Genomic DNA, 26,493 nt, shown 5'->3' with positions numbered 1-26,493 from the left:
TATATATATATATATATATATATATATATATATATATATTTATATATATACATACATTTATTTATATATCACAAATTTTAAGTAATTTGTATTTTTCCTGACATACATACCTCGAACTACTTTCTTAGGAGTACCTGGAATCTCCACTCATCCGACCAGAGATTTGTGTAGTTTACCCTACTTCCGTTTTCTGTGAGGGCTAACCTCAGGCGGAAGGATACATGCCCTGAGGCTATGCCCGGGTCAGCAAGTGTGTTAGCTTGGATCTCGACCCTCAGTAAGTTCTTGGTTGTTTAGTTACTTAAAGGGTCAGTAAGGCACTCGGGGACGGAAGGGCGGGCCATTACCCGAAAGTAGTTCGAGGTAAGTATGTTAGGAAAAATACAAATTACTTAAAATTTGTGATTTGTTCCAACACGGAAACTTACCTCAAACTACTTTCTTAGGAGACTTACACTTTAGGAGGTGGGAGTGTCCTTCTTGACCCCTAGATCTAGCTAAGCAGGATGAAATGGAACCTAGACAGGGGGCTAGGTTCAGAGGTGGTCAGAAAATGAAACGTAAGAGAAAGCTACACAAAGAGCTCATGCTAATGTCTAAGTAACTCACCTGTGCAAGAATTCCTAGGAGACGTGTCCTTTGATGATGTTGTGACTTGAGGTCTTGTGCAGGCTCTACCCGAGTCTATCTCCGTTGGAAAGAGGGGGAAGGAAGAACCAGAAGGTTTTTAGGGAAACGAACCTGCATCTCTTAGTCTTACTACCCACGATTGCACCTGGGGCTATACCGTTAAATCGCTTGGAGCGTGTAGATGACTGTTCCTATAGAGAACCCGTCTAAGGACTTTCTCGAGCATTCCCTCAGGTAGTGCGTTGTGAAGGTAGACTGGTTAGACCAGGTGCCTGCTCTTAGGATCTGCGCCACTGCCATGTTCCTTTCGAAAGCTAGGGAGGTACTTAGACCTCTAATGTCATGGGGCATGGGTTTTCCCGGCAAGGGAACGCCCGCACTGCTATAGGCCCTGGTAATCGCCTGTCTTAGCCAGAAGGAGATAGTGTTCTTCGAAACCGGCTTTTTCACTGTACCAGTGGAGATGAAAAGGCTTTTGATACCAGGACGGAGATTAGAAGTCCTCTCCAGGTATTTCCTTATGGCTCTGACAGGACACAACTTCAAGTCCTCCAGATTGCTCGAACGAGGAATTGCTGGAATTGAGAAGCCCTCAAACCTGGGATCGCAAACTACTGGATTCTGGGTCTTAGCCACAAAAGTCGGGACGAACTTCAAGGAAATCTCACGCCAACCCTTCGCGTGCGAGACCTCGTAAGACAGACCGTGAATCTCACCCACCCTCTTAGCTGATGCAAATGCCAACAGAAAGACAGTCTTGAGGGTGCGGTCCCTGTCCACTATGTCTTTCATGGGTTCGAACGGGGGTTCCCTTAACATCTTCAGGACCCTCGCTACATCCCACTGCGGCACTCTGACGGCTTGAGGGGGGCATGCTTGTTCGAAGCTCTTGATGAGCATCGAGATATGTCTCGAGGAACCCAGATCGATGCCCTTCAGGAGGAAGACTTTGCCTAAGGCTGCACGGACGCCCTTGATGGCCGGGATAGACATCCCGACTACGTCTCTAAGGTGTACCAAGAAGTCTGCAATCTCTGGAATAGAGGCCCTCAGCGGCTTGATGTTTCTGGAGGAGCACCACTTCGTAAAGGTGGTCCACTTAGCTTGGTACACCGCTGCCAATGAACGCCTCAGATATCCCGACATCCTTTGAGCCGTTCCTGCCGAATAGCTTTCCTTCCTCAGGAGACGCTCGATAACCTCCACGCATGAAGGCGGAGGGACCGAGGATTGTCGTGGAACCTATGGAAGTGGGGCTGCCACAGCAGGTCCGGCCTGTCTGGAAGAGGCCATGGGGGAAGGCACGCTAGTTCTTTTCGGTCCGCGAACCACTCTCTCCAGCCACCAGGCCCCTACCAAAGTCATCCTTAGGTTGTGGGCCGTCCTTACCCTGTCGAGCACCTGCCTGAGCAACGCGAAAGGGGGAAGGCATATACGTCTAGATTGTCCCACCGGTGTTGGAAGGCGTCCTCCAACGCTGCTTTTGGGTCTGGGACAGGAGAACAGAATACGGGGAGTTGTGCATTCAGTCTTGTTGCGAAGAGATCCATCACAGGCGAACCTCATTTCTGGATGATGAGCTTGGCTACCTGTGGGTGCAAGGACCACTCGGTTCCCACCACTTGACCCATCCTGCAGAGTCCATCGGCCAGAACGTTTCTTTTCCCTGTAATGAACCTTGCTGCGATCGAGATCTGCTCTGACTTGGCCCAACCCAGGAGTTCTAACGTGAGATCGCACAGCTCCCTCGATTTCAGTCCTCCCTGCTTCTTTATGAATGCTACTACTGTGGCGTTGTCGCACATCAGTGCCACGGTGTTTCCCCGTAGAAGGCTGACGAACTGTAGGCACGCCCTTCGAACAGCCCTCATCTCTAGGATGTTTATGTTTGTGCCTTTTCTTCCTCTGTCCAACTGCCTCTTGCTGACCTTCCGAGGAGATGGGCACCCCATCCCTCCTTGGAAGCATCTGTGACGAGAAGCATCTCGGGGGCTCGGCTGCGAAGGGCATCCCCTTGAGGGTGTTCGTCCGGTCTTGCCACCATTCTAGGGCTTCTTTCGTTTCCGGGAGATCGGGAACCACACCACCTTGTGGGGGGACTCTATCTGGTTCCAGAGTCCCTTCAGATTCCATTGGATGTTCCTGAGTTTGAGCCTCCCTTGGGGAACCAGTTTCTCCAATGACATGAGATGACCTATTAACCTCTGCCAGTCCTTTGCTCTCCTGGGTTGTCCCGACAAGAAGGGGAGGAGGATCTGGTCCAAGTTGATCAACCTGTCTTCTGACGGAAAGGCTCTCACTAAACGGGAATCCTGGTGGAGGGTGACAGATGAGACTTCTCCAAGTTAATGGTGATGCCCAGAATCTTGCAGAACTGCAGTAGCTTCGCGCCTTGTTCTCTCAAAACTTCCTCTGAGGATGAAAGGACCAACCAGTCGTCTAGGTAACGAATCAGGCGGATGCCCCGTTCGTGAGCCCACACTGAGACTTGCGAAGACCCTCGTGAAGACTTGAGGCGCTGTGGACAGTCCGAAGCAGAGGGACTTGAACTGCAATGTCTGGGCACCCAACTTCACCCGAAGACACTTCCTGCTGGAGAGGTGAAATGGAATTTGAAAATAAGTGTCCTTGAGGTCTATGGACATCATGAAGTCCCCTTCCCTCAAGGACTCCAGGACCGACTTCGGGATGTCCATCTTGAAGTCGGTTTTGCACACAAACTTGTTGAGGGCCGAGAGGTCTATGACCGGTCTCCAACCTCCCGTTGCCTTCTCCACCAGGAAGAGCAGACTGTAGAAGCCCGGGCCCGGCTCCTGTACCGTTTCCATTGCTTCCTTTGCCAACAGCATGGAGACTTCCTCTTACAAGGCTGTCCTCTTCAAAGGGTCCTTAGGAGCCAACCACTCCGCCCGAATGGCTGGAATCAGGGGCGGAGGTTCTGCTAGAAACGGTAGCCTGTACCCCTCCTTCAACACTGATACTGTCCACGGGTCTGCTCCGTGGTTTTTCCATGCTTGCCAAAAAAGTCTGAGGCATCCCCCCACCTGAGGCATGGGCAGGAGTAGGGGGCCTCTCTCCCTATCTCCTTCAGGAGGAGCGACCTGTACGGGGCGTACAGGTCGCTCCTCCTGGAGGCCGAGTAGGAAGTCCTAAAGGAGGCTGGAGCTGATGCTGCTCCCCTACGGGAGGGCTGCGATGGCTGCGACCAAGGAGCTGCTGGGCCGTCTCTCCTGGGCTAGGTAGACGAGGCTCGAGGAGTAGTAGGCCCACCGGACGTAGGGCTCCTGTGGATGGGTCTCCGCGGTGCTTGGGGTCTGGGAACACTCACATCCTTCCGCTTCAGGACCTTCTCCATGATTTCCTCTGCCTCTTTCAAGGGAAAGAGGATGTCTTTCCACAGGGGCAGGCTCCTCAGGGCCCTCGCTTCTCTGTCCGGTATTCGTCTAGACAACTTGCTCAGGACAGTGTCTCTCCTCCGGAGCACCCAGTTGGCTGATTGGGCTAGGGACTGGTAAGACAAGAACTTCAACGCTCTACCTCCCGAGATAATCAGCTATTTCAGGAGAGCCTGATTCCCTGGACCTAACTGAGAGGTCGTAGGAGGAAGCCCACCAGTCTAGCCAAGAGGCGACGTTCGCTAGGTCTTTCCCCATCTCCTCCATCATCGTCGCCTCTGACTGGGAGAAGCAGATTGGGGCTGATGAGGCTCTGTCTTCCGGGGCCCCTTGGCCTAAAACTTCGAGGGAGGGCTCCATCTTGCAGGCCCCTGGACGCTGTCCCTCTGGCAGATAAAACTTACTCTGGGACCTCAGTCCCTGGAGCAACTTCGAGGAGCTCTGAGATTTGGGAGCCTCTGCAGCACCAGCCACAATTTTTTTGACGTGGGCTCTACCGAGCCTCACGTCCCTGGCCACTAGAAAGAGCCAACGGGGGCCTCCATTAGCCTATTGAGGCTAGAGCACCAGGCATCCTCGTCGGAGGGTTCAGGCTCCTCTATACGATGGTGCCGCCTAATGAGGCCTATCACCCTCCTGTAAGCCGAGTCCTCCGCTGGCGCGCCCTCTGCGTTGTCGTTGACGTCCTCCGTCTGGCGGCCAACTTCTCTAGGAGGAAGTCCCCCGACGGATGCCTCCGTGTAAGGCTCTGGACGCAGGACGGCCATTACCGTGGCGGCGAAGGCCTCCGTCCTCTGTCTGACCTTTGTCCCCTGGTGATCTGCTCCTCCTGAATTTTCTCCTGGGGGACCTGGAGCGCCTCCTTCCGTGTCGAGACCTGAAACGGGAGTGCCTTCTCCGGGATCTCTCACGCTTCCGCCGGGATTTCCTCTGGGTTTCCCCTTCCAAGGAATAGGAGGTTGCTGCTACCGATGAATCGGAGGACTCTTCGTAACACGTCCGAGGGGCAGGGGCCTGGAAAGTGGTCTCCTGAACGACTTGCTGTCCTACGGAGGGCGTGGGCTGCAGGAACACATCCGGTACTGACGACGGCGGTGCTGGAGGAGAGCGTGGGCGCTCTACAGTAGGGAACCAGGGTCCGAGGCCTTCCTCCAACCTCAACGGGGACCTATAGGGCGTCCTCGGAGGCACCCATTCGAGGGGATCCGCCGACGGTGAGTCTTCCTTCTCGGGGGCGCCTTCAGCTGCGGAGGTACCTGAAAAACATGCCCATGATGCGGGCGAAGAGACAGGGACATTTCTACTCCACATGAGATCATCAGACGAGACGTGATCCGCGAGCACCAGGGCATCGTCTCTAGGAACCCCACTACTCTCACCTTCAGGCCCCCCACTTGCCTGGAAAGAAGCTGCTACCCCACTATCATGTATAACAGGCTCCTGGGGAAGAACCTCTGGCTTCTTCCCCACAACGGACTTACCTCGTCCCCTACTCTGGGTAGGGGAAGGTGGAAGGGAAACTCTATCAGACGGTCCTTCTGGAGACGTAAAGGGCGAAGAGGTGCTAGCCTTCTTGGGCGACCTCTTGGAAGATTACTTCTTCTTGGTACCGAATCGTACCCACTGCACCTCACTCCACGAAACGCACTCTGGACACGTGTCAGACGGGGATCACACTCTACCCCTGCACGATGAGCACAAGGAATGAGGGTCTACCTCCGGCTTAGAGAGAAACGCACCACACGACTTCCCGGCCCTAGGCACAGGACAACGGCGGGAATGCTCCATCACGCACTATCGCAACACCGCAAGACACAGGAACGCAGCGAGAAAGGGTAATAAGGACAAGGATAACACGTGAGAACGTGGGAACACAAGGGAAGGACAAGGTTAACACGCGAGTCCGCGGGGACACAAAGGGAAAGCACAGGGATACGACGCGGGACACAAAGAGTCGCACTGAGATAAAGAGAGCGTCGAGATGATATCGAGACGCGACCAGAGAACTTACTGAGGGTCGAGACCAAAGCTAGCACGCTCCCTGAGCCGGGCCTAGCCTCAGGCCACCTATCCTTCCGCCTGAGGTTAGCCCTCACAGAAAACGGAAGTAGGGTAAACTACACAAAACTCTGGTCGGATGAGTGGAGATTCCAGGTACTCCTAAGAAAGTAGTTCGAGCTAAGTTTCCATTTTGGAACAAATACATATTTACATATATTATATATTTATTAGAGTGACTTACTCTTAGGAGGGAGGAAGTCCTCACCAACTGGCCTTGGTCATGACCCGTGGGCGCCTCTATTTCGATCTGTGATTGATAGTAGAAGGGACCCTATCCTCACTAAAATCAAGTGCCAATATGAAGTAATGCACTGATAGCGGCCTGCAGAAGCTATTGTGTGAGTGGAACTAACAGTGTGGCTTGTCTTTAACATAGGAACTCGAGTACAGAACCTATTGTTCTTAAAGACTTGCCCAATACCCTCCCTCTAAAAGGTATTGGGGAAGTAACAAAGTATTCTCCTATACTTAGGCACAAGGGAAATGGGTCTTACCTGCAGCGAGGTGAGGTCAGCTATGCTGAGGCTTGCAGAGCTGTTTTCCCCAGAGGGGAGAAGGTGAAAGGTAGTAAGGAGCCAGGCATTCTTACTCATTCACCCCAGACTAATCCGGGTAGCCTCAGCCCTCAACCCTCTGCTACTTGTCCATCAAGGAGCCTGAGGTGTTTAAACCATTTGTTGTGCGACCACTACAGGACCAATGGAAAAGGTCTCCATGTTCTTGTGGGTTACGTCTTTGCAGGTAGTGGGCCATGAAGGTCGATTGACGCTTCCACGTGCCCACTTAAAGTATCTGCACCACAGAGTAGTTTCTTGAACGCCAGGGACGCAGCAATGTCAGTGACGTTACGAGCTCTGGGTCTTAGGATGGAGAAGAGTCTAGATTAAGAGTAACCTCAATTGCCTTCAGATCCCAGAGGGGAAGGAAATCCTTGAGGTCCTCCTCTTGACCTTTCCCTGTGCTGGTCAACAGTGCCAACACACAGGGGCGAGCTGGTATCGTTCTTTTAAGGTAACCCCACAGACTCCTCACTGGGTAAAACCCCAGTTGATGGGTTTCCGGTTACCCGAACGAACTCTTCATTCGAAATGGGCTGCACCTAGGGTACAGCACACTCGGATTTGAGTCTTGGCAATCCACTTAGGGACGCCGCTGAGCATTACTTCTCCCCATCTCCTAGGGTAGGAGACATCAGAGGTTGGATCATACAACACACTAACTCTCTTGGTCAAAAGCCCAAGTGAGTAGAAAGGGTGTCTTCCGTGTAAGGAAGCGATCTGCTGCTGGGCCTCAGGTTCGTAGAGAGGGACCTTCAGAGACTGGACCTGAACTGCGTTCCCAGGAGGAGGTTGAGATCCGACGGGGTACAAGTTATCTCACACTTGCATAAGTAAAGGCATCGATGGGAGAGAAGCCCCTTCCACGACATCACTCACAAAGGACCGAACACTTCGCCTGGAGGACCGACGCTGAAAAGTGTCTGAGGAGCCTGGACATCTTTTCCTTAACCTGTTGCGAAAGGCCTCTCTGAGGGGTGGTGTAGGATCATCCCAGGCGAGAAGCCGAAGCAAAGCTACGGTTTAGGAAAGTCTTAGCATGTGGCTGCTTGGAAGATCGTGCCGTGGAGGAAGATCCCTCGGAACTCCGTCAGGAGCTGTAGAAGGTCCGGGAACCATTCTGCAGGTTGCCATACCAAAGCTATTGGAGCTCCGTCAGGGGCTGCAGAAGGTCTGGGAACCATTCTGCGGGATGCCATAGCGAAGCAATTGGAGTCATTGATAAGATCCTGCTTATCCTGACTCGGCTGAGGACTTTTTCACCAGACCGAATGGGGGGGGGGAGAAACAAGGCATACCTCTAGGCCGCCCCACCGATCTTGGAATACATCTTGTTTGAGGGCCTGGGGAATGGTCAAGTGGGAGCCTGAAGATCAGGGCTGCTGCGAGCATAACCACAGTCGGGGACCCCACAAAGTTAAGACTTTGTTGGATACAAGATGATTCCAACACTAGGAGCCCACCACTATCTGGGTGGTTTTGCAAGCACATTCCTATACCAGGAATGACGCGAGCAGATGGGGCCAACTAGTTGTCCTCTGTCCATCTGAGGCTTTGTACTGCTAGATGGTTCTCTAAGAGAGGTGAATGCTGGTATCTTTCTGAATCGGCCAACAGATGAGGATGGAATGGTATGGCATATGCCGCCACCCCCCTCTCTCTTTTGATGCATTATAGAGAGCATCGGGTCCAAAGGGAAGACAAGAAGACAGGCCTCTTTACAGAAGCTCTCGTCTGCCACCCATCATCCGCGGATTGTCCAGCGGTGAGGGGGTGAGTGCATAGCAATACACACACCTCGAGATGATGTCGAGATGTGTAACTAATTGCACGATCTTGCAACGAAGGGGAACAGCCTATTCTCCCCCAACTGCTACTAATCCAGTGTGGTTGGCCGAATAAGACCGATACCAAATGGTAAACCAGTTAATCAGTACAGCTTATGTTATAATAACGAATCTCCATAGAGATCGCTTTCCGGACAAGAGACTACGATAATCACTGCACGCATCCAACCAAACCCAAGAGGGGATTGAGACGTATCTTCAATCTATTGTTGGGTGGGTAAAGAGCATAAGTCTACTACAGAATACCAAACTGTGTGCATGACAAGTATACATGTGTAGTTCGACTTGAAAGTTGTGTCCGGAACTCAATTGGATTGTGTTGGAAACGTTCGTAACGGAGGTTTCTCCTTCTTAGGACAACAAAATGTTCACACCTCTCCGTCTCCGATTGGTAAATAGCATTTATATTAAATGTTCCCTACTAGGGAAGAGAAATGTTTATGAGAAGTTTCCAGCCAAAGCCTTTGTATGAGACTAAGACTTCCGATCGGGGGAAAGGGAAAAAAAAAATGCATATAAGGAGGCAGAACGTAAATGCCGTATGTCTGGCAACAGAAAAGTAGCCAAGTAATGTACTGAATAACCTGGTTTCAGTAAGGGATATAAATATACAACTTAATAGAACGGAGTTCTAATTGGAAGATGTATATAGCCCTTATTGGCAGAAATAAAAAGTCTCGAAAGACTATCGTGTAAAACGGCAAGTCGTTATACCCAGGGTACAATGACGGGGGAGGCTGCCTCCATCAAACGGTAGAACAGAGTTTAAGACAATAACCTCGCGGTTTTGTCTTGGCTAGAGTGCATGCTCCGGGAAGGCTTACGGCCTTCATGAACTTTTGTAAAAACTTATCAGGAACGAGTCTCCCGAAAAAGGGTGAAGTCTCGTTGTATGTGGGGGTTTGCTTAAAGAAGGCCAGACATAATTGCCATCGACCGCTTACCCAAAGAGGTGGCCATCGAACGCTTTCTCGCTACAGTGAACCCTCGCTACTTAGCGGTTCGACCATCGCGGATTTTTTCCATAACCCATATATATACAGTAATATATATATATATATATATATATATATATATATATATATATATATATATATATATATATATGTATGCATGTATTTATGTATATATGTATGTATGTATATGTGTAGGTATGTATGTGTATACATATATATATATATATATATATATATATATATATATATATATATATATATATATATATATATATATATATATATATATATATATATATATATATATATGCGTAAAAATCACAGGAAAACGTGATGCTCAGATGCAGAAGAACCACGGGGAAAATGAAAATACAGAATATACACTTGAGTCCTGACTAGTTTCGTGATACTTCCTCAGAGGACTGATTTATTGAGAGAGGTTTCTTACAATTTATAGGGAAAGCAAAAGTACGAACATACATATAGAGATTTAGAGAACAATGACACTCCCTTACCCGCTACCTGGGCTTGACTCAGGTGTGAGTAGGAGGAGTCCGCAGGCTCGTTAGACACCTGCTAAAAAGGGTCATTTCTAGTGGCGGGTATATTCTTGTTTTCTTCTTATTTTACTTTCATTACAGTTATTTATATGTCAATGCGGTAGCCTTATCTATATAAATACATAAGCAAAACATACACAAAAATACAAATATATATACATATATACATATATATATATACATATACACATATATATACACACATATATATATATATATATATATATATATATATATATATATATATATATATATATATATATATATATATATATATATATATACACATACTTACATATACATATATACACATATATATATATATACATACACATATACACATATACATATATATACATACATACATACATGCATTTGTATGTATGTATATATATGTATATGTGTATGTGTATGTATATATATATATATATATATATATATATATATATATATATATATATATATATATATATATATGTGTATATATGTATATATATGTATATGTAAGTATGTGTGTATATATGTTTATATATATATCAATGTGGATGTCATGAGATTCAGGTAATAAAAGTTTGTGGCAGGCATAACAACTTTTATTTGTGTTCGATCTACCGGAATCCAGACATGGATGATTCTATCTTCGATTGTCTTCTTACCATTATGGCTAAGATACAAGAAGATGATAGAAAGGCTTCTTTTGTCTTTGTTGGTGATTTTAATGCTCACCATAGGGAGTGGTTGAGTTCTATCTCTCCTACCGATCGCCATGGCTTAAGAGCTTTAGACTTTGCCTCTGAATCAGGCTGTGAGCAAATCATAAATGAAGCTACTCACAGGTCTGGTAATTGCTTGGACCTCGTATACACTGACTCTCCTGGCGTTATAACTAGTAAGGTTGGTTCTCCAGTCGGGACTTCTGATCATGCCTTGATTTCATTATTAGTGAAGACTGAGCAGCCTGTCCCTGATATATCATATTCTTGTAAAATTTATATGAAATCCCAAGCAGACTGGAATGGGATTTTGCATGATCTTTTGTGCTTGAATTGGTCACAATTATATAATAGTGTAGATCCTGTTGTCCTTTTGAATGAGAATCTAGTCAACATAATTGATAGGCGTATCCCTTCTCGTGTGCAAAGGTACCGAATGAAGGACAAACCGTGGTTCAATGATGATTGTAGACGTGCTTATTTGGAGAAGCAGGAGGCCTATCACCTTTGGAAGGGTAACAGATCTGATTTGACCTGGAACAACTATACTCAGCTTCGAGCTTTTGCTCAGAGAGTTTATGCCTCAACTGAAAAGGAGTACAATTTAATCATAAAAGAAACCCTCTCTGGTACAACTCAGGAACATAAATGGTGGTCTACCCTTAAATCTGCACTCTTTGGTGTAGATGCAACAGTTCCTCCTTTACTTAAACCAGATGGCTCAGTCACTCACTGTCCAAAGGAAAAGGCAACCCTTTTAGCTGATGTTTTTGACAGTAAACAGAGTAATGAAAAACTTGAACTTCCTCATTCCTGTTTTCCTGAGGCTAAACTAACTAGTTTAGCTTTTCGATCTCGTGAGATTAAAGCTCTGTTGATGGACCTTGATGCTTATGGAGGTGTAGACCCAAATGGTATTTTTCCTTTGTTTTTTATAAAGACAGCAGATTTCTTAGCTCCAAAGTTATCTGTTATTTTACGCAAGTTAGCAAGAAGAGGAGCTTTTAGCACTTGTTGGAGAATTGGTAATGTTACTCCTCTATGTAAATGTGTTTGTGGTAGCTCAAGTCCCACTGATTACCGCCCAATTTCCATAACTCCCATATTATCTAAAGTTTTTGAACGTCTTCTGGCAAAACGTCTTAATAGGTTTGCTGAAGGTAATCATCTATTCCCTAGTTTGCAATTTGGTTTTCGGAAAGGCCTTGGAGCATGTGATTCCCTTCTTACAATCTCCAATGCAGTACAGAAATCCCTTGATTGTGGTCGGGAAGTTCGTATGATTGGCCTTGATTTTAGTGCTGCCTTTGACCGTGTTAATCATGAGGCCCTTGTTTTCAAACTGAAACAGTTGGGAGTGGGTGGGTCGTTTCTCAGCATTATTATTGATTTTTTAAGTAGTAGATCTCAAAGAGTTGTTGTTGATGGGCACCATAGTGAGTATAGGAATGTGATATCCGGTGTTCCACAGGGTAGTGTTCTTGGCCCATTACTTTTCATACTATATACACATGACATGTGGTTTGGCCTAGAAAATAAGCTTGTTGCATATGCAGATGATGCTACTCTCTTTGCATCAATTCCATCCCCTGAATGTAGATCTGGGGTTGGTGAATCCCTTAATAGAGATTTAGCTAAAATTAGTGCATGGTGCAAATTATGGGGTATGAAGTTGAATCCTAACAAAACTCAAAGTATGATTGTAAGTAGGTCAAGGACGGTGGCTCCTCAACATCCGGATCTCTGTATTGATAATGTTTCTTTAAATTTGTATGACTCTTTCAAAATTTTAGGTGTGATTCTTGACAGCAAATTTACTTTTGAGAAACATATAAGGTCTGTGTCTTCTTCAATTGCACAAAAAATTGGCTTATTGAGAAAGTCTTTTAAGATATTCGGTGATCAATCTATTCTGAAGAAGTGTTTTAATTCTTTTATTCTACCTTGTTTTGAGTATTGTTCTCCTGTCTGGTCTTCAGCTGCTGATTCTCATCTTAATTTGTTGGACAGAAACTTACGGTCTATTAAATTTCTTATTCCTGATCTAGATATTAATCTCTGGCACCGTCGATCAATTAGTTCATTATGCATGTTGCATAAGATTTTTCATAACTCTGACCATCCTTTACATTCAGATCTCCCTAGACAATTCTATCCTGTTCGTAATACTAGGCAGGCAGTTAATTCTAATAGCCAGGCCTTCTCCATCATAAGACTCAATACTACGCAGTACTCTAGAAGTTTTATTCCAGCTGTTACCAAGTTGTGGAATGATCTTCCTAATCGGGTTGTTGAATCAGTAGAACTTCAAAAGTTCAAAGTTGGAGCAAATGCTTTTTTGTTGACCAGGCGGACATGAGTCTTTTTATAATTTATATATGACATATTTGTTGTTGACGTTGTTAATAGTTTATATATAATATATCTCTTTTGACATTACTTTTTTTAGAATGATTTATTGTTAATTTGTTCTCTTCAGTTATTTATTTCCTTATTTCCTTTCCTCACTGGGCTATTTTTCCCTGTTGGAGCCCCTGGGCTTATAGCATCTTGCTTTTCCAATTAGGGTTGTAGCTTGGATAGTAATAATAATAACGTGTATATATATATATATATATATATATATATATATATATATATATATATATATATATATATATATATATATATATATATATATATATATATATATATATATTTGTATTTTTGTGTATGTTTTGCTTATGTATTTATATAGATAAGGCTACCGCATTGACATATAAATAACTGTAATGAAAGTAAAATAAGAAGAAAACAAGAATATACCCGCCACTAGAAATGACCCTTTTTAGCAGGTGTCTAACGAGCCTGCGGACTCCTCCTACTCACACCTGAGTCAAGCCCAGGTAGCGGGTAAGGGAGTGTCATTGTTCTCTAAATCTCTATATGTATGTTCGTACTTTTGCTTTCCCTATAAATTGTAAGAAACCTCTCTCAATAAATCAGTCCTCTGAGGAAGTATCACGAAACTAGTCAGGACTCAAGTGTATATTCTGTATTTTCATTTTCCCTGTGGTTCTTCTGCATATATATATATATATATATATATATATATATATATATATATATATATATATATATATATATATATATATATATATATATATATATATATATATATATATATATATATATATATATATATATATATATATATATATATATATATATTATATATATATATATATATATCTAAAGTAGGAAGATGTGATGTAGTTCTCAGGGAAAAGTATGGGAAATATGTCTGGGTAATAAGCAAAGCTCTACCTCCAGTTTGTTTCTTCATTATGATCAGAGATAAATGTAAACAAAACATTGGTTGCCATTTTTTATCGTGCTTTTTAGCGTGTTTAGGAAACGCATGATATAAAATTGCCTTTAAAATTTGTGCCTGTTTTAGTTTAGGGTACTGTAGTACATGCATTAAGTGTTCTGTACATTAAAGGGTAGTTTGTTAACAGTACTACGTACAAGGGAAGGTTTTAAAAGTCTGAATATACATGTTGAATAAATAGGTAAATATGGTGTCACTACTTCGCGGATTTTCACCTATTGTGGCCGCGTCTGGAACCTATCTACCGCGATAAACGAGGGTTCACTGTAGTGAAAAAACTACCGTCTAAATCAGGCAAGGCCTACCAGGGGAAATAAACTGGAATGTAAAGAATTTTTCATTCCGCGCTTATCTCCGTCTGCTAACCAAACCACTCGAAGTGGGAAGATGATGGTGGTTCATTCGAAAACGAAAGGAACGGTGCTGTCGAAACCAGACTAGCTGATATAGTGATCAGCTGGGAGTGTAGAGTGATGTATCAAGTCAGAACTTTGGAAGACCCATCCCGTAGAGGGGGGGGGGGGGGTCGACCATAGTTTTCATAAAACTTTGAATCACGGAAACAGAGATTCGGATGAGAACCTAGGGGTTCAGAATCTATTTGAGAATTCCTTTCTCACGACCTTAAGGGATGTTGTGCAGAGAACCCCCAGGAACTCTGTCGCTGATTCCTGATGGAATTTTCAGGAATTGTGTTACATGACCAGGACCCAAAGGAACTGTGTCATGGTTACCTGTAGAGATTCGTAAACCCTTAGGCAGCAGGGATCCCTGTCATTAGAATAAAACTCTTGATGACGATGGGCGCGCGCGAACAATTCCGGGACGAGAGCTCGAAAACTCTGTCATGAGAGTAAAACTCCCGTGCACTCGTGAACACTTCGCGCAATGAGTCTGAAAAACTCTGTCATAAGGGTTGTTCGCGCACTTCAACTGATTGCGTGTGCTCCAAGTTGGTCGTGTGTGTGAGGTATTATGGTCAAGCACTCCAATCTGATCATGTGTGCCCGCCAATATGGTCGTGCGTGCGCGCCAAAATAGTTGTGCGAGCGCGCCAACATGGTCGTGCACGCCACATCGGTCATGAGCGCCAATTTGGTTCTACACGCCAAATTGGACGTGCGCGCCAATTTGATCGTGCACGCCAATCCGGTCGTGAGCTTCAATTTGGTCATGCGTGCCCGATCGTTCGTGCCCGCAAAAGGTTGGTCGTGCTTACCAATTTGCGTGCAAGAGCTCTCATGTGACGAGAGTACTCACTACTACGTTAACCCGAAGGTTTACGATAGCCTATGTTGTGTGAGCGCGAACGGTCAACACGAGAGCCCGTAACTGTCATATAAGTATGGCTATGGTCACGAGAACCCAAAGGTTCTGCGTGAACTGCGTTGTGAAACCCCAAAGGATCAGCGCCAACGAGAAACTCGAGTTTCCCTGTCACAACACACCGGAGTGTTAGAGTGACTAAAGTTACGAGAGCCCAAGGGTTCTGCGTAACTAATGTTACGAGACCCCGAAGGGTCAGCGTAACAAGAAACCGCAGTTTCCCTGTCACAACACACCGGAGTGTTAGAGTGACTAAAGTTACAAGAGCCCAAGGGTTCAGTGTTACTAATGTTACGAGGCCCCGAAGGGTCAGCGCAACGAGAAACCGAAGTTTCCCAGTCACAAAACACCCAAGTGTCAGAGTGACTAAAGTTACAAGAGCCCAAGAGTTCTGCATAACTAATGTTACCAGACCCCGCAGGATAGCGTAACGAGGAACCGAGGTTCCTCAGTCACAAGACCCCGAAAGGTCAGCGTGATTGTTAGCACAAGTTCCCGAAGGCTCAACGTTACCATCGTTACGAGACCCCAAAGGTTCAGCGTAACTGAAACCCGAAGATTTTGAGCGGAGTCCCAAAGGACTCCTACTGTCATGAGAACCCGCAGGATCAACATGACGAGAGCCCGAAGGCTCAACTATCACGCCAGCCCAAAGGATAATCGAACGAGACTCCGAAGGATCAAAGAGAACCAGCAGGTTCAAGATAACACCTCCGCATAAAAGGTTTGTTCTCCCGAAGGAGAATGTCGCTTAAAAAAAGTCTCTCACTCCACCCCTGAAGGAGAACCATAAGCGAAACGGGGGACCACCGATGCCCAGAGGCGGTCTTCTCTTGAGGACGAGAGACTCGTTCCCCCGAAGGGATAACCTGCTTAGGAGAAAGCTCTGCCACCGCCCCTGGTGGATCAGCAACCTCCTACAAGTTATTTCTCGCGAACGAGAGGAAAGTTCTCCCAAAAGGAGATCGCCTAAAACAAGCTTTCTCCCAGCTCTATGGGAATAAAGCGTAGGCGTAAAATATCTCTCGCGGGAACGAGGGAGAAGTCCTCACGAAGGAGGACATCGCTAAAGACAAGCTTTCTCCCGGCTCTATGGATCTATGAGAAAAAAGTGTAGGCTTAATAATCTCTCCCCCGCGAACGAGAGTGAAGTCCTCCCGAGGAAGGACATCGCCTTAAACAAGCTTTCTCCCAGCTCTATGGGAAAAAAGCGTAGGCGTAAGAAACTCTCTCGCGAACGAGAGAGAAGTCCTCCGGCAAGAGGACATAGCCTATGTAAAGCTTTCTCCCAGCTCTATGGGAAAAAAAAGCATAGGCATAAACAAAAATCACTCTCTCTCTCGCAAGAGAGAGAGAGGAGTTCCCCTCGAAGGAGGAACATCAAGTTGAAGGTTGACAGCGAATGCTACTTCGTAATAAGGGCAGCTCACGATCTACCACATGGAGCGCAGGATAACGAACAGGGCGGCCGTAGCACTCGGCCTTGTGTTCTACATCGCTGTTACCTGTGAAAAAAAAGGAAGTTGTTATCAATTACAATTCATGCTCCGTTGCACAAAATACACTATTCGGGGAATAAGTCACCTTCCTTGCAAGATAATTCCTTGAAAGGGAGCTGAACTGTAATACACTTTAATTCTGTAATGAAACAAACACACGGCAGTGTTGAGAACCTGCCGACCATCAGTCGCAGGGAAGGGCGGCAATGACAACTCCCTTACGGTGGAGGCAGTTGGATACGATGTCAACAACAATTAAAGTTACACGTATCTAAAAACGTTTATTTCCATTTACACATATATACACTCATATATATGTAAGATAAATGAAAACGCACAAGAAAATAAAAAAATAAACAAAAAACATCAAGGCAAGTCTTTGCGGGAGAGAAGGGCAGCATGTCCGTCCTCTACCGAGAAAAATGGTTACTCAGCCGAGAGGTGTGAGTGAGCGGGGTAGCCAGCCTACCCCCCCCCCCTAACTTGCGGATGGGGTAGTTATCCCTCCAACTAAAATTATCATGGCTCGGCTTTCAGCAGCGCCGAAAGTAATACCCTAATAAATAGCGAAAGTTTGTATCTGTGTCAGAACAATTAAATTTTCTCAATTTTATTATACAAAATGAAAAAAAAGGGGGACCCATTTCTGGCTGTCACCAATTATTCCTCAATTATTCAGGAATGTATACATAAATTTTTTCTTGCATATTTTTTTAAATATTTCAAAATGGTCCTTTATTTGTATACTTCTTTCTTAACTTTTGTAATAAATATTTAATTTGTGGATGGGTATTATTTATCTTTTCAGTAGATTCTAGCTTTGGAGTATTTTGAGCCATTAAAAGAATAACGATTGATGCTCGAATAAATTTTTCATACATTTTTTTTTAGCAGGAATCAAGCTAGACCCTACAATACAAAACTTTTAAATTACTCATAACAAGCGCTAATAACCTTGAAAAAGAAAACTTCTACAGCCAATTCAAACAATATGAAACCAATACAGTATACACTATTGCAGAAATATAATGGATCTTTTAATGTCAGCAATTAAAAAATGCAAGGGGTGATAAATTTTTTTCCAAAGGCTATGTACATACATTAAAAAATACTGTTCATATAAACATGTAAATGAATAAAACTAATATGCCTACCTTTCATGAGCTTCATCATTAACTTCATAACTTGCAGCAGATTCGGCCTCCTGCTTATCAGTGGCTTTCTTTTCCTGAAGCATTGTTGTTAGATCACCCTGTAAAAACAAAATCATTACATGAATAATTGTGATCTCTTTTATAACTATAAAAATTTTGACTTACAACTCACGCCAATAAAAACATGCAGAAACAACCACATATAGATAATCCCTATCACTCATAAAGCACTTGAATGGGAGAAAATATGTATTCACTCAAAACATCTCATGAACATAGCACAGGAGTTTCTCTAAAAATGTTATTTTCATTAGTAAAATAAATTTTTGAATATACTTACCCGATGATCATATAGCTGTCAGCTCTGCTGCCCGACAGAAAAACCTACGGGCGGAATACGCCAGCGATCACTATACAGGTGGGGGTGTACATCAACAGCGCCATCTGTCAAGTAGGTACTCAAGTACTCGATGTCAACATAGAACCAATTTTCTCCTCTGTCCACTGGGTCTCTATTGGGGAGGAAGGGTGGGTCCTTTAAATTATGATCATCGGGTAAGTATATTCAAAAATTTATTTTACTAATGAAAATAACATTTTTCAATATTAAACTTACCCGATGATCATATAGCTGATTCACACCCAGGGGGGTGGGTAGAGACCAGCATTACATGTTGACATTATTATGAGCTAAGTATTCCGTATTTCATTTTAGCAGTTATTCAAAATAACAAGCATAAAATAAATAAGTACCTGGTAAGGAAGTCGACTTGAACAATTACTCTGCCTTTTTAAGTACGTCTTCCTTACTGAGCCTCGCGATCCTCATAGGATGCTGAGCGACTCCTAGGAGCTGAAGTATGAAGGGTTGCAACCCATACTAAAGGTCCTCATCAAAACCTCTAATCTAGGCGCTTCTCAAGAAATGACTTTGACCACCCGCCAAATCAAGTAGGATGCGAAAGGCTTCTTAGCCTTCCGGACAACCCAAAAATATTAATAAAACATTTCAAGAGAAAGATTAAAAAGGTTATGGAATTAGGGAATTGTAGTGGTGGAGCCCTCACCACTACTGCACTCGTTGCTACGAATGGTCTCAGAGTGTAGCAGTTCTCGTAAAGAGACTGGACATTCTTAAGATAAAAGACGCGAACACTGATTTGCTTTTCCAATAGGTTGCGTCGAATATACTTTGCAGAGATCTATTTTGTTTAAAGGCCACGGAAGTTGCGACAGCTCTAACTTCGTGTGTCCTTACCTTCTGCCAAGCTTGGTCTTCCTCATTCAGATGGGAATGAGCTTCTCGTATTAACAGTCTGATAAAATAGGATAAAGAATTCTCTGACATAGGCAAAGATGGATTCTTAACTGAACACCATAAAGCTTCAGACTGGCCTCGTAAAGGTTTTTAAAATAGAACTTAAGAGCTCTTACAGGACATAATACTCTTTCTAGTTCATTTCCAACCATACGATAAGTTTGGAATATCGAACGATATTGGTCAAGGCCGAGAAGGCAGCTCGTGTTTGGCTAGCAAACCAAGTTGTAGAACATGTAGCCGTTTCGGATGAGAATCCGATGTTCTTGCTGAAGGCATGAATCTCACTGACTCTTTTAGCTGTGGTTAAGCATATCAGGAAAAGAGTCTTAAAGGTGAGATCTTTCAGGGAGGCTGATTGAAGCGGTTCGAACCTGTCTGACATAAGGAATCTTAGAACCACGTCTAAATTCCAACCAGGTGTAACCAAACGACGCTCCTTCGTGGTCTCAAAAGACTTAAGGAGGTCTTGTAGATCTTTATTGTTGGAAAGATCTAAGCCTCTGTGACGGAAGACTGATGCCAACATGCTTCTGTAACCCTTGATAGTGGGAGCTGAAAGAGATCGTTCTTTCCTCAGATATAAGAGAAAGTCAGCTATTGAGTTACAGAGGTACTGGTCGAGGATACGGATACTGACTTGCACCAGTTTCGGAAGATTTCCCACTTCGATTGGTAGATTCTAAGGGTGGATGTTCTCCTTGCTCTAGCAAACGCTCTGGTTGCCTCCTTCGAAAAACCTCTAGCTCTCGAGTCTTTCGATAGTCTGAAGGCAGTCAGACGAAGAGCGTGGAGGCCTTGGAGTACCTTCTTTACGCGTGGCTGACGTAGCAGGTCCACCCTTAGGGGAAGTGTTCTGGGAACGTCTACTAGCCATCGAAGTACCTCGGTGAGTTATTCTCTCGCGGGCCAGAGGGAAGCAACTAGCGTCAACTTTGTCCCTTCGTGAGAGGCGAACTTCTGCAGTACCTTGTTGACAATCTTGAACGGAGGGAATGCATATAGATCTAGATGTGACCAATCTAGTAGAAAGGCATCTATATGAACTACTGCTGGGTCCGGGATAGGTGAGCAAACTATTGGGAGCCTCTTGGTCATCGAGGTTGCGAAGAGATCTATGGTTGGCTGGCCCCAGGTGGCCCTAAGTCTCTTGCATACATCCTTGTGGAGGGTCCAATCTGTTGGAATTATTTGTCCCTTCCTACTGAGACAATCTGCTATGACATTCAAGTTGCCTTGGATGAACCTCGTTACTAGTGAAAAGTCTAGACCTGTTGACCAGGTGAGGAGGTCTCTTGCGAACTCGTACCATGTCAGAGAGTAGGTCCCTCCTTGCTTGGAGATGTACGTCAAAGCAGGGTGTTGTCCGTGTTCACCTCCACCACTTTGCCTTGAAGGAGAGACCTGAAGCTTTTCCAGGTCAGACGTACTGCCAGTAGCTTCTTGCAGTTGAAATGCATTGTCCTTTGACTCGAGTTCCATAATCCCGAGCATTCCCTACCACCTAATGTCGCACCCCAGCCTACGTCCGATGCGTCCGAGAAGAGAACGTGGTTGGGAGTCTGAACAGTCAGGGGAAGACCCTTTCAAAGGTTGATAAAGTCCTTTCACCAAGTCAGACCAGACTTTATCTTTCCGGAAACCGGGATCGAGACCGCTTCTAGCGTCTTGTCCTTTTCCAGTGAAAAGCTTAGATGATACAGAAGAGGACGGAGGTGTAGTCTTCCAAGTGACACAAATTGAACCACGGATGACAGTGTCCTAACCAGACTCATCCACAGCCTGACAGGGCAGCGTTCCTTCTTCAGCATCTTCTGGATGGATAGCAGGGCTGGGGGTTGATCGTCTTGTTCAGCAACGTCCTCATCAGAGGGTTCCTCATCCGAAACTGATGAGGAAACGGCAACGGAGTGGGCAACGTCTGACTCGCTGAATCCGGTCGCACTGGTGGATGCGTGACGGAGCCGGACACAATATCATGGTACTGCTGCACAGTCTGTGAACTGTCAACCATGGGGACGCGAGGAAGTACAGCGTCAACCCGAAACTGTCTAGACTGTCTGGGTTGTGCAGTCAACCCCCTACCGGGTTGCTGAGGTTGCCGCACTGCGTCACAACAAGTCACCTCTGCTGGTTGTTGAACGTCTTCCTAGTGACACACTGAACGTCCACAACCACCTCCGAGAGTCGCTTAACGTCAACGTGCGACTGGCAACCCACACTGGGTCGCATCGGTGGAGGAACCACCTCAACTGGCGGACGCGAGTAGGATACCTCAGCGTCAACAGGGCGCACAACCAACCGGTAGGAAGGTTGTTGGCCAGAAGGTTCTTCTCCGTAAAAAATCCTCTATCAAGGACACAAGCTTGGACTGCATGTCTTGCAGCAAAGCCCATTAGGGTCTACGGGAGCAGGTGTGGCAACAGACGGGGTTAGCGACTGAAGCGGAACCATTTACCATCCCTGGAAGCCTTGTTATGCTTTAATTAAAGTCCATAGGAGGCTAAGCAGTTTAAGGCTCCTCTCCAAATGACAGAGTCCTCAAAGGAATATCAGTAGGAGGGAGAACAGCACTTTCTCATCTACAGGAACCATGTCCGAGAAAAGCTAGGTTATCTCAGTGAGGGTCTCACTGGTGCATAAGCAGCAGACCAGAAGGCAACGTTATGTAACTGCTTGACAGTCTGTGAACTGTCAAAAACTGAACTGTCAACCACAACAGGTGCGTGAGGACATGCAGCACTGGTGCATTAGCAGCAGAGCAGAAGGCAACGTTATGTAACTGCCTGACAGTCTGTGAACTGTCAAAAAACTGAACTGTCAACCACAACAGGTGCGTGAGGACATACAGCACTGGTGCATTAGTAGCAGACCAGAAGGCAACGTCATGTAACTGCTTGACAGTCTGTGAGCTGGCAACAACCAAAGCTGTGTGGGGAAGCCTCAACTCCTGACTGACTAGTCTGCTGCGGGCGAGTGGCGGTAACCACAGTGGGTTGCGGAGGCTGACACACCGTGTCAAAACACGGCAGCTTGTGGTAGCTCACGCACGGCAACGGAGTGCTCCGTGTGTCTGTGGGAGTCAGCATGCGTCTGGCAGGGTCGACTGCGCATGTGTGGAGGAGCTCTCACAACAAGAGTGTGGGAGCAGGCAGCCGCAGCGTCTGCTGGGCGCACAACCGTGGCAGGTTGTAGGCAAACGGGTGCATCGTCAACCTTCTCCGCAGTCGGAGTGTGGGAGCAGGCAACAACCAAAGCGGAGTGGTGGTGCGTGGTGGGGACTGCCGTGGGTTGCGGAAACTAACGCATCGCGTCAAAACACGGCAGCTTGACTCCACCTTCCCACTGCTGATGCGGTAGCTCACGCATGTCAACGGAGGGTGCCGCACGTCGGCTAACGTCAACATGCGTCTGGCAGGGTCGACTGCGCATCGGTGGTGGAGCTCTCCGCATCCGGAGTGTGGGAGCAGGCAGCCTCAGCGTGAGCTGGGCGCACAACCGTGGCAGGTAGTAGGCTAACGGGCGCAGTGTCAACCTTCTCCGCACGAAACTCCTGCATAACCGCAGCTAACTGAGTCTGCATAGACTGCAGTAAAGACCACTTAGGGTCTACAAAAGCGGCAACAGACGGAGCTACTGTCCGTTGTGACTGAGGGTCTAAAACAGCTGGTGCGGCAACAGACGGAGTTACTGCCTGTTGCGGTACCACCTTGCCTCTCTTGGAAGGTGTGCAGTCGTCGGATGACTGCAGCGAGTCCGAACTGACCCAGTGGCTACACGTGGGCCGATGGACTTGCGCGGAAGGGACCGACTTGCACTTAAAAAGCTGCGAGATGTGGTCCATGGATTCTTACGAGAAACCTCTTCCGCAGACGAGGAATAAATGGGCTCTCTCGTCTTTGTGTGGGTGGGGCGATCTTGGGTAGATACGCCCGAAACCACGGAGGGAAAAACGTCTGTTCATTGATCAAGGCCTGTGGAACCCATAAGTCGTTCGACATTACTTCTCCCCTGGGCTTGGGAGCTTGTAAGAGGTCCCGACTAGGTGAACGACTGGCACGAACAGACGAACCCTCGGACGCAACACTGTAACACTTTGCGCATATCACTTTATCACTTTGATTTTCTGTTTTGCACTTATTTCACTGAAATCGAAACTTTAACTGATTTCTACCTGAAACACGCAATCCTATCCTTCATTAAAAGGTAGTAATTGCGAAAACAGTCGTACAATGCAACAGAAAACATATATAAAGATAAAGAATTCAGTGGCTGGGAAAGAGACTAAACACTAGATCAAATAAACTACGTTTACAATCTCTCACCGCACATAGCCTGGGAACAAGAATAAAACCCTAGAAACGTTTTACCTTCTTCCCCTACAGCGACTAGGGAGGAGAGTAAAAAACGAGAACAACGTTACCAGCTTGAACGAAACGTTTATTCTCCTCTCTCTCCCTCCGTCTCTATCTCTCTCTCTCTTTCTCTCTTGATTTCGCACCTGAGAGAAGAGCCCAATTATATATCGTTAAAACATGTTATTTGCTAAAGGAAAAAACTGAAAGGTTTTCCAAATAAAAAGTTCCTTTAATATAGAATTTAAACCATTTAAGCTAAGAAAGAATGAACGAAACGCCAGAATCGGTTTACTCTTACTGCAAAGTGAAACCGTGATACACTCTCTCTCTATCGTAACGATAGAGCGCATGTTGAACGTCCTGAACGTCAACAACTGCGTAGACTAAAAACTAAACGTTAGTTCATCTTTGAAAACAGTACGAGACTATCAAAGAAATTCTTTCATAAAACATTAAAATTTAAAAAGTATTAAATTCTTTAAAGGTTAAATACGATATAACGGGCTCAATGTTAATTAACTTCGGATCCAAGTTAGGACCGCCTACTATCAGGAAAGGTCGCATATAAACAAACATAAAAATTTATTGTTATATGTTTATAATAAATGGAAAGTTAATCGAAGAGGCCTATAAAGGCGGAGAGATATAAAATATATAAATCTATAACGTGTTAAGCAAAATTACCAAAAACCTAAACACACTTCCGTCTAAGGGAAGGGTCGGCCATTTAAAAGTGAAAGAGAGTCCATACTCTCTTCGTCACCATAATTAAATCTATCCAAAACGAGTTCAAGTTTTGAAATGAAGATAAAACCCCTGCATAGCGAAAGCTCAAAACTGGAATAGTGTACTTCACCAAATCGTTGTGAAAACAAATCCAGTTAGTAACAGCGTATTTAGTAGGTCTTGCCAGTGGCACGACAGAGAGAAAATTGGTTCTATGTTGACATCGAGTACTTGAGTACCTACTTGACAGATGGCGCTGTTGATGTACACCCCCACCTGTATAGCGATCGCTGGCGTATTCCGCCCGTAGGTTTTTCTGTCGGGCAGCAGAGCTGACAGCTATATGATCATCGGGTAAGTTTAATATTGAAAAGTTTATTTTCTAAAACAATCAATCTGAAATCCTCCCCTAGTAATATAATAAGGCCTTTTAATTTTCCTTTTGCAGTAATTTACTATACATAGGGGTCGTGATACAGGAAATGTCCATATCCTGCACTGAGCAACATTAATCTTATATCAACCGAACAATTACCTAACTTTAATGGCTTAATTAAAAAAAACAAAAATTCAATTACATCTTCACAAACTAGATATAACTGTTTTCAGCAGATTATTTTCATATATATTCCTTATTCTTTAAATTTTCAAATGAACCATATTTCTATGGTTCATAGTTGTTTTAGTTTTTGTAACTGCTTCCTTCCTTTTCCAATTTGTTTATTACTCCTCATTGACATATGCTCTTGATAAAATGCCATTTTGTAAAATATGAAGAATAAACCAGGGAATTTACTTATGATCATAAATGACTGTTAAGTAGTTTCGTGAACACCAATGAACAAATACCTTACAGATATTGCCCCAGTAAAATGATGCATTTAGAAATTGTATTCCTTACTTAAAACCTCACTCAAAAAGTCAGCTGGTGAGTGGGACCTCTTACATAAGAGCATCTTCTCACTTCTTTAGATGTCAGGATGCCAGCAAACTCAATCAATCTTACTTTTTTTTTTCAATATCATTTGCAGCTCTGGGTCAATATACAAAACCTATAAAGTACTATCAACTATTCAATACATTTTTCATTTCAAATATGTCAGAGAAAATATGACTAAGAGAACAAAAATCTCTGTGAAAATTATCTCAGCAACCATTATAAGATTCTAGACAGGATTCTAGTTTGGTGTTCGAATTAGCTAGATGTGTAAAAACTAAACACTACATTTATACCATGAAAGAATTCTTATTTTTCCCATGGTTTTCAATGCAGCTTCTCTATAAAATTCATTAGGCTTGGGAGAATTTTTATTGTTTTCTCTTCAAATACAAAACACGAAGATTTTTTCCAAGTTCAACATGTCCCATGCAAACATACCAAGCTTATTCCTTTTCAATGAAAATCAACTGCAATAAATGATAGATATACTTACAGATTCTCCTTCATACGGGTCGTACAGCGCATCATCACCTCCAACTTCTTCATTTTCATGTGTTGTTGCCTTATCACTCGACCCAGCTTTTTCATCTACATTCTTCTCTGACTTATTACCACCTTCATCTTCTGGGTCATTTGTATCTTCTTTTTTCTTGCTATCTTTATTTTCTTCCTTTTCATCTTTATTTTCTTCCTTTTTCTTTCCCAAATTTTTTAATCTCTTCAAGCTTGTAGGAGAGTCTCTCACACCTTTGACTTTCATATACTTACTCTGTTAATAAAAATGCATAAATAAATTACACGAATAACTACTTACTCTGTTGACAAAAATGTATAAATAAACTACATGAATAACTCTAAAATTCTTCATACCTCGTGTAGCCATGTGGAGCAGTACTGTATTTTTGTTATTATTATTACTAACTAAACTACAACCCTAGATGGAAAAGCAGGATAATATAAGCCCAGAGGCTTCAACAGGGAAAAATAGCCCAGTGAGGAAATAAGAAAAGATAGAAAGGTATGCCTCAGTATACCCTCAAGCAAGAGAACTCTAACCCATGACAGTGGAAGACCATGATA

The 26,493-nt window shown here is 44.6% G+C and overlaps 1 protein-coding gene across 2 annotated transcripts in view; it reads right to left on the bottom strand.

The window, feature by feature from the left end:
• The window catches only part of LOC137645842 (glutamic acid-rich protein-like), a 113,952-nt gene that overhangs the window by 9,981 nt on the left and 77,478 nt on the right, over positions 1–26,493 (bottom strand). For both annotated transcript variants that reach the window (XM_068378822.1, XM_068378824.1), the window contains 2 exons: positions 25,907–26,182; positions 18,072–18,169 (listed from right to left, as the gene is read on the bottom strand). In XM_068378822.1, coding sequence (XP_068234923.1) covers positions 18,072–18,169; positions 25,907–26,182 — 374 coding nt within the window. The remainder of the gene's footprint in view (positions 1–18,071; positions 18,170–25,906; positions 26,183–26,493) is intronic.

This window comes from Palaemon carinicauda, chromosome 8 (assembly GCF_036898095.1).
Source record: "Palaemon carinicauda isolate YSFRI2023 chromosome 8, ASM3689809v2, whole genome shotgun sequence".
NCBI lineage: Eukaryota > Metazoa > Arthropoda > Malacostraca > Decapoda > Palaemonidae > Palaemon > Palaemon carinicauda.
Note: the sequence above shows the minus strand (reverse complement) of the source record. Positions and strands in the feature narration are given on the sequence as shown.